Source organism: Euleptes europaea, chromosome 4, assembly GCF_029931775.1.
Source record: "Euleptes europaea isolate rEulEur1 chromosome 4, rEulEur1.hap1, whole genome shotgun sequence".
In the NCBI taxonomy this organism is placed as follows: Eukaryota; Metazoa; Chordata; class Lepidosauria; order Squamata; family Sphaerodactylidae; genus Euleptes; species Euleptes europaea.
The window spans coordinates 100,662,776-100,680,640 of NC_079315.1; the positions used below are offsets into that span (position 1 = coordinate 100,662,776).

The following is a 17,865-nucleotide window of genomic DNA, read 5'->3' on the forward strand; positions in this document are numbered from 1 at the left end:
CAACAACAGCAACAATGATGTGGAACAGAGTTTATCTGTCTTAGCGTTACCTGTTGAAATTCGGTGGAAAATTATGGGGATTGGCTCTGTCGTCACTAACACATCTTCATCATTATCTGAACTGGACACGTAAGTATTGTCTGCAAAACAAAACAAAAGGCCCATCAAGAATCACACAGAGGGACAATTTGGAAAACCCACACCCTCAAAACTCCCTCTCCAGGATTATCCGAGAGCCTCAAGAAGACCCCCCGCCCAAACATGCTGCTCATTCCAGAGCATATTTAGTCTTTTTGGGTTTTGTCCCCATTTGGCTAATGTACCAAGCCATATTTGTCTGTATACCTGGGGAATCCCCAGAGTATGTAAAAGACTCCTACTTAGCTTACAGGCAGCCTGTTTTTGGAGTTTTCATTATCCAGTCAGTGTATTATTTAGCAGAGAGGTGACACAATTGCTCTGGCTCATTGGTTTGGCTCAGATTTTGGTGTTCCATGTGGGTTCTTTCAAGCTGAGCAACAAACACGTTCCATTTACAAATGTCAACTGCAATAAAATGGGATTAGATAGGGCTGCCCCCAACTTTAGTTCAGCTGACTGATGACCTTTCTTTTGTTATGCTGAGAATCACTGGACAATGGTTAGTCAATAGTTGTAAATTAGAATGTAGATAAAAGCTCCAGGCTACACTCCACAGTTTGGAAATATTGGGTTTAAAGGGAAGTACTTTTCAGTCACATCATGAGACGACAAGAGTCACTGGAAAAGACAGTCACGCTAGGAAAAGTTGAGGGCAGCAGGAAAAGAGGAAGACCCAACAAGAGATGGATTGACTCAATAAAGGAAGCCACAGCCTTCAATTTGCAAGATCTGAGCAAGGCTGTCAAAGACAGGACATTTTGGAGGGAAAACTGAGGGAGGGAGGGAAGGAAGAAGCCCTGCTCCACAGATTAAAGAACTCCAAAAGAATCACAAATGTACATGTTCATGATCCCCTCCTTTTAGGGTTGTTCCAGTCAGGGATGGACATACGCAGTTTCCTTGCTGGCCATTCACACACACACACCCCAGACTACTGGTGATCTTTCAACTGGAAAAAAAATCAGCAGTTGAATATTGTTATATTGGTATATGTGTAACAGGTTTTCTGGATGTCCAGCGTTCATGCTTTTAAAAGAGCAAGTTTCTGGCTCCTAGGGTTGCCAGCCAGTGGGAGTCAAAGGTGGTAGGGACATGGGGCGGGGGGAAGATGACGGCATTAAGTCACTTTCGGGGGAAACCTGAAAGTGACATTAGTCCGCTTTTGTACTAGCCACACAGCCCCGGTGTTTGTTATAATTGGTGATTTAATAGTGTTATATCGATATACCATTATACCAGAATAAGCATCAGGTCCTCTGAATTTCCAGATTTCATTCTTTTCCTTTTCTTTTTTAAAAGTAGATCTTGAGCCCCTTTCCTTGCGGAGATATATAGGGAAAAAACCTCTACAACAAAATGGGCTAGATACTTGGTTTTTAAAAAAATGGAAGCTGGGAATTCAGAGAACCTGATGCATGTTTTAATGTAATGATATATCAACAAAGTGCTATTAAAGCACTGATTAAAACAAAAACAAAAAAGGGGGAAATTAGCTTTGTGGAAGCCCTGTTGCTGCTGCGATGTATTAGCAGTTGTATTAACAGTTGTTTCCCTAACAACTCAAGCCTGAGCCCCATATGGAAAACACCCTAGAGAAAATGCATAACGCCACTGGGGATGCTGGGAATTAGTAACCTCTGCTGCCGCAGGCCTTTCCATGGTACAGACTGGGGCTTCTCAGCCATCTTGCAGAGTCCGCTAGACAGGAGAGGAATGTTTCACACCATTCTGGTCACAGGGGGTTGAGATGCACCCCTGGGTGCCTCCGGGATCTGCCAATCTGCCATGGCTTATATGTAGGGCTGCCAACCTCCAGGTGGTGGCAGGAGATCTCCTGGGATTACAACTGATCTCCAGGCGAGAGAGATCAGTTCCCCTGGAGAAGATGGCTGCTTTGGAAGGTGGGCACTAGGGCAGTATACTCCACTGAAGTCCCTCCCCACTCCAGACCCTGCCCTCCTCAGGCTCCGCCCCCAAAATCCCCAGGTGTTTCCCAACCCGGACCTGGCAAACCTACTTATATGGCATGCATTTTTTTCCCATAATGGCCTTCCCCTAGCCCTCCTCCCACAACTCCAGGAGCAGAATAGGTTTACTCTGCGCTACGACCATACACTCCAACAGTGCCTATGTACCAATGACAGTTCATATTTTCTGGAGCCTGATTCTGCCAAACAACAGTCTCAGTTCTTGCTAGTTTTTGTTTTGTTCGTAGGAAGAAGAAGAAGAGTTGGTTTTTACATGCCAATTTTCTCTACCTTTTAAGGAAAATCAAACCGGCTTACAATCTCCTTCCCTTCCCCTATCCACAACAGGCGCCTTGTGAGGTAGGTAAGGCTGAGAGAGCTCGAAGAGAACTGTGACTCGCCCAAGGTTGCCCAGCTGGCTTCATGTGGAAGAGAGGGGAACCAACCCAGTTCACCAGATTAGAGTCCACCACTCTTAATCATTACACCACGGTGGCTCGAGTCAAGATTTCCAGGGTTCAACTCTTTTGCCTAAATCTCCAGAAGATACATCGCGTCTCTAATGCACAAGCATGTAAATGTTTGAGAGTATGTTCTTTCTGTCTTCATAAAACAACTTTATATAGGGTTGCCAACTCTGGGTTGGGAAATACCTAGAGATTTGGGGGTGGAGCCTGGGAAGGGTGTAGTTTGGGGAGGAGAGGGACCTCAGTGGGGATGTGATGCTATAGCATTCACCCTCTGAAGGTGCCATTTCCTCCAGGGGAACTGATATCTACAGTCTAGAGATCAGATTTATGTATTTATTTATTTACAAAATTCATATCCCACCTTTTTGCTTCCACAAGGGCCACCAACGCAGTTAACCCATTAAAACATCAATAGTAAAATCACATTCTAAAAACATGTAAAACAACTCCCCCCTACACATAAAGCATCCATCATTAAAACAATTAAAAACATTGGGCAAATAAAAATTAAAACCTTGTGCAGGAAGGAGAGATCACTGATGGAATGCCAAATGAAACAAAAGAAGTCTTCAGCCTCCAGCAGAAGACAGCAACAGAAATAGAGATGAATCTCCCTGGGGAGAGAGTTATAATTCCAAATCGCCAGGTTCACCTGGAGGTTGGCAACACGAGGATTAATATTATGGTAGTGATCCACCTGCGTTGCAAAACCTGGGAAAGTCCATTTTGAACTGCTCATAACAGCTTATAGAAAAATCCTGTTCCTACCCTCAGCAAATCTTTAAAGAATGATGACCAAAAATAGCTCAAGGCAGGCCTTGGCAGAGTAAATGAATAAAGCATAAAGCAAATGGAGAGTATACCGGGGGATTTTCCAGTAACGATCCCCAGCATAAGGGTAGAGGTGTTACATATGCATCCCTACTTTCAGCTTAGATACACACTGTTTCTCTGAGTGGGCGGAAGTCCATGTACTTGAATGGTCTAAATTCAACTCTTTATTTGGGAAAGACTGCAGGATATGCATGCATGCTGCAACAGATACTAATATTTCTAAAACCTGATGGAATAGGTCAGGCTGCCAACCTCCAGGTGGCACCTGGAGATCTCCTGCTATTACAATTGATCTCCAAATGACCAAAATCAGTTGCCCTGGATAAAATGAGTGCTTTGGGAGGGGGGCTCTATGGCATTACAGCCTGCTGAGATCCCTCCCCAAACCCTGCCCTCCTCAGGCTCCACCCCCCAAAATCTCCAGGTATTTCCCAACCCAGAGCTGGCAACCCGAGGAACAGGGCCCCATGTTAAAAACATGGTGGAACAGGGAACTGGCTGCTCCAAAAGCTTACCATCTACAGCGCAGAGGCTAAAAGATGAGCAAGTCCGATGACTAGGACAAGCGCCTATCAATCTTCGCAAATGACATCAATGATGACCAGAGGGTTAAGTCAACAAGCCAGACTTAACCATCCCAAGCAGTGAAAATAGCCCTCTCTCACCTCGATGAAAGCATACTCAATAATCAGTTTTATGGATTTAGGCTGCCGCCCATAACCCATTTAGTCGAAGCCCAAACCTATTTCTTTTTTAGCCTTCATTGATTTTGTCCCATTTGGAAACTTGAAAATGCTTTTTCCCTTGTCTATTTTTGCTTCCCTTTGGCAACCATTTATTTATTTAACCCCTCTGCCAGACACAATGAAGACTGAAGTGAAGAGATCTTTTTTTCATTATTTACTTCCTCTTGTTCTCAGTCAGAGGGCCTGCCCTGGTGCTGGCAAAGAGTCCCAGGAGAGTCCCAGTAGCTTCTATGCATGGGAGTTCCATCTTCCTGAGGTCACAGAATGACTGGGCCTCTCAGACAGAAGTCCATTACCCACAATGAGAAAGTGGAAGGCAGCCAGTTTAAGTCTCAGACGATCGCTTGCTAGTTCAGACGATTCAGACTATTGGCATGAGAAACACTGGTGCTTCTGCAGCCTGGGTCTGTCAGCGGGCTTAGCTCTCATACATTCATTTGAACATACTTTGTAAACAGTAATGACTCCTTCAGGAGCCGTTGTGGTCCATTGTATTGATTCCCAGTAATGGAACATTTTGCCTCCACGCTGTGTGTTGTAAGCTTTTTCCTGGAGCACAAATCCTCCTTTCATTTTATCATCCTTATAATGAATGTTATAAAATGCCTGTTACTGCTTATAAAATGCCTGTTACCTGCCTACTACAGAGTTTAGTAGGACCAAATGGATAGTCACCTTTTTACCCTTCTCGAACTCATTATATTATGTGCATGTCTATAATTCTGTACCTTCCTCATCCAAATGTGCCATAACTGCCTTGTTTGGTACTCAGACTAAAGTCACATTCGGTGAACAATGGAGCAATGGGCGGGGGGATGGGGACAGGGGACAATGTCATGAGAAGAGCAACATCACTTCCAGTGCGAAACTAGAAGTGACATCACCACACTGTGGTGACGTTCTAGGAATACCCCAAACCTCCAAGATTAAATTATAGATTTTGCTAAATTCAACAGTGTTGTGCTGAAACAGTGTTGTGCTGAAACCACTTCCGGCTTTGTGCCTGAAATGACATAGCACATCGGCACAACACTGAAGAACCCCCTGATGCCGAAGAGTGGCAGCAGGGAACAGGGAGTCCAAGCCAGGAGATCTCCTGCTATAGCAGGAGAACACAGATGTACCATTAAGAGCACAGCAGTGTCCTGGCACTATCAGGTTTATATGTGCTCCCTCAATCATGGCTGACCCCACCCACTATAAGTGCCTTTGCTGTTGAGGCTGCTGCAAGTGGGGTCACCACTGCCCAGGAGGCATAGAATCATAGAATCATAGAGTTGGAAGGGGCCATATAGGCCATCTAGTCCAACCCCCTGCTCAATGCAAGATCACTCTAGAGCATCCTTGCCAAGTATATGTCCAGACACTGCTTGAAGGCTGCCAGTGAGGGGGAACTCACCATCTCATTATTGAACAACACTTACTATACAAAAAAAAATCCTAATATCCAGCTTGTACCTTTCTGCCTGTAATTTAAACCCGTTATTGTGAGTCCTATCTTCTGCTGCCAACAAGAACAGCTCCCTCCCCTCCTCTAAGTGACAGCCCTGATCTGAATGAGATGAGACACTAGGTCCTTCATTGACACTTTCTGATGATTTCCCTCTTGGTGATATCCGTCGACAGAGAAATTTTCTCATCCCAACCTTGTAGAGTTGCCAGGTCCCTCTTCGCCACTGGTGGGAGGTTTTTTGGGGTGGAGCCTGGGGAGGGCGGGGTTGGGGAGGGGAGGGACTTCAATGCCATAGGGTTCAATTGCCAAAGCAGCCATTTTCTCCAGGTGAATTAATCTCTGTCTGATGGACATCAGTCAAAATAGCAGGAAATCTCCTGCTAGTACCTTGAGGTTGGCAACCCTACAACCTTGTCTCTCTGTCTCTTCTCTCTCTCTCTCTCTCTCGCACACACACACACACACACAAACACGTACATCGATGACTCCCCACAGTGAGAGAATCTCTCTCCCATGAATTAGTTCTTTCCTTTTTCACCCTGCTTACAAACGAAGGGCGAAAAGCAGAAATAACTGTGCAAATGAAGGTGCTAATGAAATGCGATTAACACAAAGGTGATCCGGGGGCACCGTCACGGACGAGCTTCAAACGCCTTCAGCAGAATCTTTAAAAGGGCAGCAGCAAAGAAAAGTAACACTTTACCTGGATAATCCTCAGAGACGTGCACCGAATAGGATATGCTGTAAAAAGAAAAGAAAAACTGTAAGAATTTAAAAGTGAATTGTCCATATTTATTTAAAGATTTCTGACAGCTTCCCTGACAGCTTTCAAAAGGCTTTGTGCAAATAAATAAATAAATAAAGCACAATACTTTCATACTCCCTTCTATGGAAATAGCCTAACTGTGATCCAAAGCCACTGGGGGGGGGGGGGGGAGCTGAAGATTGATTGCTCACCGGTTAAATTCAAAAGTAGTATTTCTTGCACCCTTCCTTCTCTCTGCCTTTTTTTTATTTCTAAAGGGAAATGTATTACAGCTGCAATCTACAAATAACTGACAAAATTCTTGCAAAGATTTATGGAATTCCTTCAGGACTATTCTCCTAGAGTCTACAGAGTTTGAGGTATGGGGATTGCAGTCTCATGCTCCCTAGACTACAGTAGATTTCATGCAAGAAAAGCATGTCCCTTCAGGGGCAGCTGCTACAGTCACATTACCTTCAGGGCATTTCTGACAATGCTCTATTTAAAAAAAAAAAAAAAGAATGGGATGGATCCCAGATAGAGAAGCACCTCTCCCACTATAGTGGGAGACCTCCCAGCATCAGTCCCCATAAACCGCTACCATTTTTAAGGCTGGTGAGGGTAGGGTTGCCAACCTCCGGGTACTAGCTGGAGATCTCCTGCTATTACAACTGAGCTCCGGCCAATAGAGATCAGTTCACCTGGAGAAAATGGCCTCTTTGGCAATTGGACTCTATGGCATTGAAGTCTCTCCCCTCCCTAAACCCCGCCCCTCTCAGGCTCCGCCTCAAAAACCTCCCACCGGTGGCGAAGAGGGACTTGGCAACCTCAGGTGAGGGGGAAAATGGGGGGTGCTTGCTGACATCGCACCAACACACGATGTCACAGTGTAAAGTAAGAACTGATGCCATCACGTTGGGGCGAAGCCCTAGGATTCATGGTTTGGACAAATCCTAGAATCCTAGATCACCACCACAACACAACGACATCACGTTCAGTTTTGTACCAGAAGTGATGTCACACCACTGCAATGCCAGCACAACTGTCCCTGCCCCCAGCAACTTCTGGCAGGATTCTAGCTGCGGCCGGCCACCCAAAACTCAGGACTTCCTGCTGCTAAGTGAGCAAGCCTTCCTCCGCATCAGCAAGGCCCCTTCCCAGTCAGCAACTTAGATGGAGGTAGGGTCCAATCCAATGCGGTCTCAGGTATTCATGTTTCACTCTCCAGCAAACTACAACAGTGGTTTGGATCCAGCCAGCATTTTCATTCAATCTTGTCCAATTCCCTTCCTTCTTACAGCCTCCTGCCCCACGTGGCTTTTGGCCAAGCAGTTCCCATAACCCCCAGCACAACTCTTGGCGGTCCCTCTTTTTCACCCGTAGGAATGCTGGTTGGATCCAACCCACTGCATCCTTTTTCGAGGGGCACAGAGTTGAGATGAGTTATCTGGCCAGATGAAATGTTAGGCAAGTTTTAAAAGAAGCAGCTTCAAGGTTCCAAGGTACTGTGATTTGGGCGCTAAAAATACTGTGGGGAAATCAGTACCATCTTTGCACTTCTGCACCTCTACGTCACCTGCTCAAATATTAATACGTTTTGTTTATTCTTAAGTGTATAGCCCATTTTTTGCAGAAATCCCCAAAGCAGCTCATAACAGATCCATACAATCTAATGCAATAATCCATCATAAAAGTAAAATTATGAAAGAAAGAATGACAGGATCCCTACAAATCTGTAGAACAGAGAAGTAGATTTTTCCCACAGCTCTGTGTCTTGATTGTTCTGGAGTTCTGCTATGGGCTGCATGACATTCTTTAGTAATTCTAGCTTTACAAAGAGAATTTCTAACATTAATTCCAGAATTGGAGCACAGGGAGGTGCAGCTTTCAGATCCTTCCAGAGTATTAATTTTATTTACTTAGATATTTATACGCTACTTTTTTCCCCACTGTGGAGCCACCGCAGCTTATAACAGCGCTCTCCCCTCCACCATTTTATCCTCACAATAACAACAACCCTGTAAGGTAGGCTAGGCTGAGAAAGAGGGACTGGCCCAAGGTCACTGAGTGAGCTTCCTTGGGGGAGTGGGGATTTGAAATTGGGTCTCCCAGATCCTTGTTTCTGTATGCTAAGGACTATACAACACTGTAGCTATTAAAAGTTCTTCCAGAGGTAGAGAGCCGTGGTTTGCCAAAGAAATAACAGGCTGCCTTTTCCTGCCAAGCAGCAATTCAGAACCACTTATCAGCAATGCTACCTCAGCAGCCTTAGATATATTTCAGATGCCAAAAGGTACCTTGCACCTGTGGTCATAAAAGAAATGGATTCACAAGGGGCCAAAAAACCCCGAAAATGCTCCAAAGCGTTTGCTGTGTGACAGACACCTTTAAAAGACTAATTTATTTGAAAAATGTAATGTTTCCCAGGCTATTGACATTAATGCAAATTCCTGATGTTCACAAGAGAGGTTTCAATGCTGGCTGCACCAGCTCATCAACTGTCTTTCGTATAATTATCATATAAACTCACAATTCAATCCGACTAAAGCCTATTTAGTAAGCAGGGAGGAAAATCCAAATGCAAGCAACAAGCAATGGTTTTAAAGTCAGTCTCTCAAATTTCATCCAGTCATGATTTCCCCCCTGATGATATAGATTCTAATGGTATGGATTTAATTGTCTGTTTGGGCAAACCTTTCAGTCTCTGAAGGAAGACTTTTTTTCTCTAATTGCTTCCTTCACCTTACCCATTAGCCATGGTGGTAACCTCTTGGACTTATTACTTCCTTTCCTGACCTGCGGTATACAAGCTAGCTGAGCCTCTAGTAATGTGGATTTGAGTAACCCCCAAGCCTTTTCAAGAGATTTAACCCTCCTAACTGTTCCTTTCAACTTCCTCTTTACCAGTTTTCTCATTTTAGAGAAGTTCCCTCTTTTAAAGTCAAAGGTAATTGTGTGAGATTTCCCAGTCACTTTCCCACTTGCATATAAATTAAATTTGATGTCATTGTGATCACTATTGCTAACTGGCTCAACTACATCCACTTCCCGCACTAAGTCACCAGCAGCACCACAGAGTATTAAATCAAGGATCGCCTCCCCTCTGGTTGGGTCTATGACCAACTGTTCGAGGGCACAGTCATATAGGATGTCTAAAATTTTTATCTCTTTGGCTTGACTGGAGCATATACTTATCCAATCAATATGAGGGAAGTGGAAGTCTCCCATTATTACTACTTCATTACCTTTACATGCTTCCCTAATTTCATTCTCCATCTCTAATTTCATTTTCCATCTCAAGATCACCCTGAGCCATTTGGTCAGGGGGCCAGTAGAACGTCCCCAGTACTACATCTCCTTTGGGGCCCGGAATTGTCACCGATAAGGATTCTGTGGACGAGTCTGCCCTTTTTATGGTCCTTTTTATGGTCCTTCCTTGCAAAACTCAACAGTTGTCAAAGATGATCATGCCTTTAATGTCATTTATTCAGTCACTCATTCATTTTACTACATGACCTATAACCTCACTTATCCCCTGATCAGAGGACCCAGTGCTGATTTCACAAAACTATGTAGCCAATCAGATTTGACTACTGCAAGTGAAAAGAAGAGAGTGAAAGCCTGAAGTAACAAAGGCATTGAAGGCATAGATGCCTTCTCAAGGGAGACTTTTTTTTGGCCAAAATCTATGAGCCTGTACAGTTCAGCCCACCAGAAAAGCAACTTGCCTGTGGACAGCATTGCAACAAGTGGAAATCCAGGAATCACGAAAGAATGAAGGTGGGGGGGGGGAGGGATTCAGTTCTTCAATGAGGAAGCTGATGAAAAAAAACGGCTTTTCAAAACATCATTCGATGAGATTGTCATAAGGCAAGAAAATACGATGGCCCCTTTTTACTGCCTTCCCAAATAAGGCTCCTCAACAGAACAATGTTCAGAAAGTGGTCACAAGGATTCTCATGGTTTCACATGGAAAGCACAGGAATGCCACTGGAGAGGCAATGTGGTATAGTGGTTAGACATGGGAGACCAGGGTTCAGGTCCCCACTCAGCCACAAAACTCCCATGGTGACTTTGGGCCAGTCACATTCTCTTACCCTAACCTACCTCACAATGTTAGAATATAAGGACACAAGAAGAGCCCTGCTGGATCAGACCAGTGGTCCATCTAGTCCAGCATCTCGTCTCACACAGTGGCCAGCCAGTTCCTCTGGAGGGCCAACAACAGGGCATAAAGGCCGAGGCCTTCCCCTGATGCTGCCTCCGGGCACTGGTATTCAGACGTTTACTGCCTCTGAACACGGAGGTTCCCTTTCGTTACCATAGCTAATAGCCACTGATAGCCATAAACCTATCCTCCATGAATCTGCCTAATCCTCTTTTAAAGCTCTCTGTGCCTGTGGTCATCACTACATCCTCTGGCAGCAAATTCCACATTTTAATCACTCATGTAAAGAAATATTTGCTTTTTTCTGTCCAGAATCTACTGCCCTTCAGCTTCACTGGACACCCTCGAGCTGTAGTATTTGGGGAGAGGGAGAGAAAGTTCTCTTTGTCAACTCTCTCCAAAGCGACTTCAGGCATTGCTGTGAGGGTAAATGCGGGGGGGGGGGGAGTTATGCATGATTCCTTGAGCTTCTTGGAGGATGGCTGGGATCAAATTGTAATGGCCAGATAGATAAACAGAAGATTTTTCCTGATTCCAGCTGAGGTCCCTGGGGAATTGCAAGGCGGGGTAAACTGCACCAGCGCAAAACTGGATACAAAGGCTCAAACATCAGAAATGTGGAACCAAAGGAGAGCTTATGTAGTCTTGCCAGCCTGTGTGCTTCTTCTGGAAGAGACTGCTGAAGATTTAAAAGGGGCCTGCATAGTGGCAGAGACAAGGGAAGGAGAAGAGTTGGTTTTTAAATGCCAACTTTCTCTACCATTTAAGGAAGAATCGCCTTACAATCACCTTCCCCTCCCTACATCAGACACCCTGTGAGGTAGATGGGGATAAGAGAGCTCTAAGAGCTGTGACTAGCCCAAGGTCACCCAGCTGGCTTCATGTGGAGGAGTGGGGAAACCAACCCAGTTCCCCATATTAGCATCCGCCGCTCATGTGGAGAAGTGGGGAATCAAACCTGGTTCTCCAGATCAGAGTCCACTGCTCCAAACCACACCTCTTAACCACTACACCACGCTGGCTCTCTCAGGGATTGGCAAGGCATTGAGGGAGATCTTGCTAGTGCTGCCAGCAATTTGGGGGTGTCTTCTTTAAAATACAAGGAAGGAACAAGGGTTCTGTCCTCTGAAGCTAAATGGAAAAACTGGTGACAGAGAGGACCCCCCCACCACCACCACCTATCAGGGCTTTTCCTAATTTCTTCCAAGGGTCTCTGGAGGGGAGGGAACTCATTCTTCCTGAGTTGGTTCCTGAACAGGGTTATCATCCGAACAGGGGGGAAAAATGCCCTCTTTTTTTAATAGAGGGTTAATGAGTAGAAATGGGCAGGAGAAGATTTCATGTCATGAAGTTAAATTACATCACCTGATCAAACTGATATGAACTGGAGATCTGGAGGGAACAGTTTTAAAAGTTGGCAACCTTAGATATGCCATGTTAGACACCTGGCCAGTGATAGGTTTCTGCTTCAGGGCAAGGTACGTAGGCTAACAGTACAATCCTAAACAGAGTATTACCCTTCTAAGGCCTCTGAGTGCATTGCAAGCAAATCTGTCCTTTTAGTGGATTATTCTACTATTTTTCTTGAAAGGGAGGTAAAGTGCATTAGTGACACAGAAAAGGCAGACTTTGCAGTTCCAGAAATTATTGCAGTTATTATCATTATTGTTATTAGTAATAATGATTACACTAATTTACCAGTAAACTTCAGAGGTCTTCCAGGTTGTCCAGAAGTAGAATGTCCCGTGAAACACAAAATGATTTATTTAAAGCCCGCCACAACCCCATGCATTTCAGTTGAACACTAGTGTTTTTGGCAATCTCCAACAATCCATGTCTTCAAAGGCCACATTTTAGCAAATAGCACACAAGGAACTGAGAAAGTACTCTTTCTGAGAACACTTGGGCTAGGAAAAAAATGCACCACCCAAAACAGAACTCTCCTTCTTTTGGCTGATTAATTAAACCACAGCTGTGTATGCTATATTAGTCACACATCGAAACTGTTAGTCCTATGCTCCAGTACCCCTTGGGGGAACCGGGGTGCTGCGTCAAAGGATTGCAAATTTGCATTTTTTGCTAAGAATAATTCTTGCAGACTGCCAATCGCTACGACTTAACCACATGCGAACAAAAGAATAACTACCACTTGTACATAGGTGCTTGAATTAACTTGCTATGCAAACCAAGTGGTAGCAGGATGCTGGAACGTAGTCCGCTTCCCAGCAAAACTCACACAAACTGCAAAGACTCTGAGGTTGTTAATTATCCCACGCTCATTGGGCAACACACCTTGACAAAACAAATTAATTAGCCCAACATCTGGTAACAAAAGAGCTTTCCTAATGATCAAAACATCTCCTAAAAAGGGACTCCAAAGGTTGTTAGGAGAGGATGGGGATTATTCTTTTCCTGCACAATCCCAATCAGTCTAGTCTATTGGTGCTGGACCAAGAGGCATTGTGTTAACTTTGTCCAATTTTTTAATTATTAAAATGTAACAATAAATAATCAGAACCAGTATGCAGATCAAACAACACATCCAGTTCACAAATTAAAAATGAAGGAAGAGAATTTTTATTAAAGAGCAGTAGCACGTCAACCCCAAGGGAGGGTGGAATTTGGGGATGGGACAGAGCTCAGAAGAGATGGGATGTCATAAAATCCTGAGCATGGACAGGAACTGGAAACATGGAGCTGGAACAGGAAGACAGGCTTTTACCTAGTGGACTGGCTGATTGAGAAAGCTTCCCTTCCCAGCCCAAGGCTTGAATAGGCTCCTCCACCGGCCGCAAAGCTTCATCCTGCAAAGGATCACCTGCCCAGGAGGTACAGCATGGACTGCCAGCTCGGGACTCTGTCTTTGCTGGGCTATCTTGGCACGAGCCTGCTGCCTCCACCACTCCTGCCAGCTACAGGCAGATTCTGAACACATGAAGCTGCCTTATACTGAATCAAACCCTTGGTCCATCAAAGTCAGTATTGTCTACTCAGAGCAGCAGCAGCTCTCCAGGGTCTCAGGCAGAGGTCTTTCACATCACCTACCTGCCTAGTCCCTTTAACTGGAGGTGCCAGGGATTGAACCTGGGACCTTCTGCATGCCAAGCAGAGGCTCTACCACTGAGCCACAGCCCCTCCCCTGGTGGGCTTGTGGACCAGGCCCTGGACTGGCACTTAAGTTGTCCCAGGACCTTGGGGGACAGAGGCAGAGCCGTCTTAACAGCATTATAGCTCCCCGGGCAAAGCAGTGCACCGAGGCTCCTACCTACACAACCACTCACAGGAATAAAAATGTAACTGGTCAATAAAATTAAATATATATTTATTGGTGCTTCCATAATGAACAAGTCCTTTCTTACATTATACTTTAGTATTTATTCTTAATCCCAACCCAAATTAGCGTTAACATTGTTCATCATCTTTGGTAAATCACATGCTAAATATGCATTTTCCAATAACAAATATTTATAGTTTAATATAGTATTTATTTATTAATTGGCAGCAAGTCGCAACGTATATAGATTAGCACGGGGCCCCTATGCTCGTGGGGGCCCCGGGCAACTGCCCAGCGTGCCCATGTGTTAAGACGGCCCTGGACAGGGGAAAGTTCTGGTGAAGGAGCTACTTCTTCAGCTGCGGGGGACAGAGGGAAGTCCTGCTACTTCTGCAGGCTCCTTAGGAGCAAGTTCTGGAGGCTGTCCCACTGCAGGTTCCTCAGGGGCCAGTTCTAGAACACATGGGCCAGGTACATCTGCCCTACGGGGGTCTTCCCAAATTGCCTGCTCTCCTCCAGCTTACGTGTCTGGCTTCTTGGAGGCTTCTGAGTCAGAGTCTAGAGGCAGCTCAGTGGAGGTCACAACAAACTATTCACTTCCTCAGAACAGGGTTGCAGGGTTGGGAAATTCTGCAAGATTTGGGGGTAGAGCCTGGGGAAGGTGGGGTTTGGGGAGGTACCTCAGCAGGGTATAATGCTACAGATGCCACCTCCTAAGGTTGGCAACTCCAGGTTGGAAAATTCCTGGAGATTTGGAGGTGAAGCCTGAGGATGGTGGGTTATGGGGAGAGGAAGGACCTCGGCAGGGTATTTCCGTATCCACCCTCCAAAGCAGCCATTTACTCAAGGGGGATGTATCTCTGTACTCTGGCAATCAACTGTAATAGCAGGAGATCTCCAGGCCCCACCTGGAGGTTGGCAACCCTACTCCAAAATCTGTCAGATTCTGACATTCAGCCAGTGTGGTGCAGCAGTTAAGAGTGGTGGACTCTAATCTGGTGAACCAGGCTGGTTTCCCCATTCCTACACATGAAGCCTGCTGGTTGACCATGGGCTAGTCACAGTACTCTTAGAGCTTTCTCAGCCCCACCTCACAAGGTGTCTGTTGTGGGGAGAAGAAGGAAAGAAGATTGTAAGCCTGTTTAATTCTCCTTAAAAGGTAGAGAAAGTTGGCCTATAAAAACCAACTCTTCTTCTTTGTTGTTCTCTTTTCTGTTATAGTCAGATGCAGCCCTATTATTAACACTATCTGATGGCCTCTGTGTTCTAAAAACAAATTAACTTCCTAAGGCCATAAAATTACAAGTGTAGTAGCACTGTGAAACACTGGAGAACTGAGTTTGATTCCCTACTCTTCCACATGAGTGGTGGAGGCTAATCTGGCTCACTGGATTTGTTTCCCCACTCCTACACATGAAGCCAACTGTGTGACCTTGGGCTAGTCACACTCTCTCAGCTCCACCTACCTCACAGGGTGTCTGTTGTGGGGAGGGGAAGGTGATTGTAAGCCGGTTCGATTCTTCGTTAAGTGTTAGAGACAGTCGGCATATAAAAACCAACTCCTCCTCCAACTTCCAGGCTATTATAACTGATCTCCAGGTGACAAGGATCAGTTCACCTGGAGAAAATGGTTGCTTTGGAAGGTGGACTCTTTGGCATTATACCCCATTGAATTCACTCTCCTCCCCAAACCCTGCCCTCTTCAGACTCCACCCCCAAAATCTCCAGGTATTCCCTAACCCGGAGCTGGCAACCCTACTGTTCAATCATATTTTAGCCCACCATTTCTCCAAGGAGCTCAATATTCTATTTAGAATATTGTTGGTAAAGAAACAGAACTAGGAAACCACCAAAATTTAAAGTTGTTACTGCTAGGACTAATGGAAACTCTCAACGGTTGAACTGTGGTTGAATTTACCAGCACTTTCAGCAATGTGTGTGTGTTTGCATGTGTATTTACTGCTCTAAAGTAGGTTAACCAACTCGGAGTATTTTCTCATCATTGTACTCTGGGTTGGTTCTTACAAAACCACATATGTAATTTTAATATACAACCTAAAAAAAAAAGGAACTTGTACTCTAAACCTAAAATTGAAACTCATGCCAGAATCATGATCGTGTTCACTTTCCCTTCCACCTCATCATTCTCTGAATAAAGCCAACTACAGTATTTACCAAAACGCAAGACTAATTTTTATTCCATTTTTTTTAAAAGTTACAAATACAAGTTACAGTTATATCCAATAATATTTGTGTTCATGTGTGTATAACTTTCTTAAGGCTTTGTCTTACATTCAAGGTCATCTTCCTTTTGAGTAAAAACGGTACACATTATTCACCCCCTTGGAAGGCTCTGAATGGTCATTTATGCATGGGAGTCCTACCTGAGGTTCGTTGCTCTCTGGACCCCCACTTTCGTGTTGGGAATCTTTGCACCAGCAGTCTCCAAGCTCAAATTAAGTCCCCGCCCCTTTAAATGATGCTTTGTAATTGGCTTACTTGTAGTGCTTACAGTGAGAGAACCCCCCTTCCAAATCCAATTGCTGCATAAAAAAGCATTTTAAGAACAACAACAACAAAAACTGATCAATCTGAAAGGGGGGGAATCTAAGCCTTGGTTTTAAAAAGCTTTTCTTCTGCTCAGAAAGAACTCTGAGGAAGCACGAAGCATTTGAATTCCCGCCTCTGGACATGCTGCTTTGTAATTGGCTGTGAGCAAAACCAAGCTTGTGTGTCCCGCACTTTGCCTTATGCATAGGGATTTCACCCGGACTTTGCTCAGGGAAGATGGAAGAGTCAGGTTAACAGAGGAATGGGAAGACCTGGACATTGCGAGGGCTGGGTACGAGGTCATCACTAATGGACGGAAAACTCATGCATTACCCCAAGGAACAACCGATTCAGACTGGGGGCGAACATGAGTGAAAGTACCCATGCATAAACGACCTGTGTATGTCTGTTTGTTCGTTTTCATCAGGAAGGAATCTTCTGGCTGCCAGTCAAACAGCTCTGAAGGATCCTAGCCCTCTGGGGTCCAGCATACTTGCCGCCACATCTTTTTCAACATGTTCTCCACTTCCCTCTCTGAAATCTGCTGGTGGTTCCAACTAATGTCAGGTAGGGACCTCCTCCCAAGTGGGCATTGTTGGTCACTGTCCCCAGGCTTCAGTTGTTGAGATCCACAGCCCTGCCTTTCAGCAGCAATCATATAACTAGCCTGGGAAGTCAGTCCTGCCACTTCCGCTTTAATCTGAAACTATGCAAAGGTGGGGCTATGATCTCTACAGCCTTTTCGTGCAGGGATGTTTCCCTGCAGTCACCCCTGCCGACTGCTTCGGGGCTTTTCCACCTGTCAGAGGTCACCTTGCGCTCCCCTCGCATTTTGCCCGCATTTTCCAGGTTCTGGGTAAAACAGTATCTGGAAAACACAGGCAAAATGCATGGGGAGAGTGAGGTGACCTCTGACGGGAGGAAAAGGCATGAATAATCAAAAGGAAACCCTGAAGCAGTCGGCGGGGGTGATTGCAGGGAAACAACCCTGCATAAAAGCAAACTTGTTACTATTGGGATTCCTTTTTTATTAAACCTCAGAACTAATCAAGTTTTGGGCTGCAGCACAAGCTCCAGTTCTGCTTTGCTATCTCTTGCTGGCTAGAATACCGCCCTCTTCCTTTTTAATGTTATAATAAAGCACCCGACGGCAGTAGTTAAGTTGAGAACCTGCATTATATACAGTCGCAGATATAAATTGCAGAGACACGCCATGTCTGTAGGACTGGAGCAAAATAATGCTGAAAACTTCTGCATTGGTTTCCAGGTGTCCTGGGATCATAAATATGTCGAGCAAATTGGAGAGGATTCAGGAAGCAGTCGCTTGAATGCACCTCCGGGCAAGAAAAGGGAGAAAAGGAAACAAGCAGAGAAGCCCAGAATTCAGAAGGCAAATTATTTGTAACAAGGACCTGAAAGCTGTTGGGAGAGATCAGTGGGGAATATCTCTGTAGCCTAGAGGTGAGCATGGCATTAGCTATAGGTCATATATAGACAGAAAGATTTTTTTTTTGTCC

The 17,865-nt window shown here is 45.0% G+C and overlaps 1 protein-coding gene across 3 annotated transcripts in view; it reads right to left on the reverse strand.

Moving 5' to 3' along the window:
- The window catches only part of PARP8 (poly(ADP-ribose) polymerase family member 8), a 168,193-nt gene that overhangs the window by 80,409 nt on the left and 69,919 nt on the right, over positions 1 to 17,865 (reverse strand). For 2 of the 3 annotated variants that reach the window (XM_056848449.1, XM_056848448.1), the window contains exons 3-4: positions 6,315 to 6,352; positions 51 to 140 (exon numbers count right to left, since the gene is read on the reverse strand). In XM_056848449.1, coding sequence (XP_056704427.1) covers positions 51 to 140; positions 6,315 to 6,352 — 128 coding nt within the window. Of the gene's footprint in view, positions 1 to 50; positions 141 to 6,314; positions 6,353 to 17,865 lie in introns of those variants that run through there. The other variant, XM_056848450.1, reaches the window with a different exon arrangement.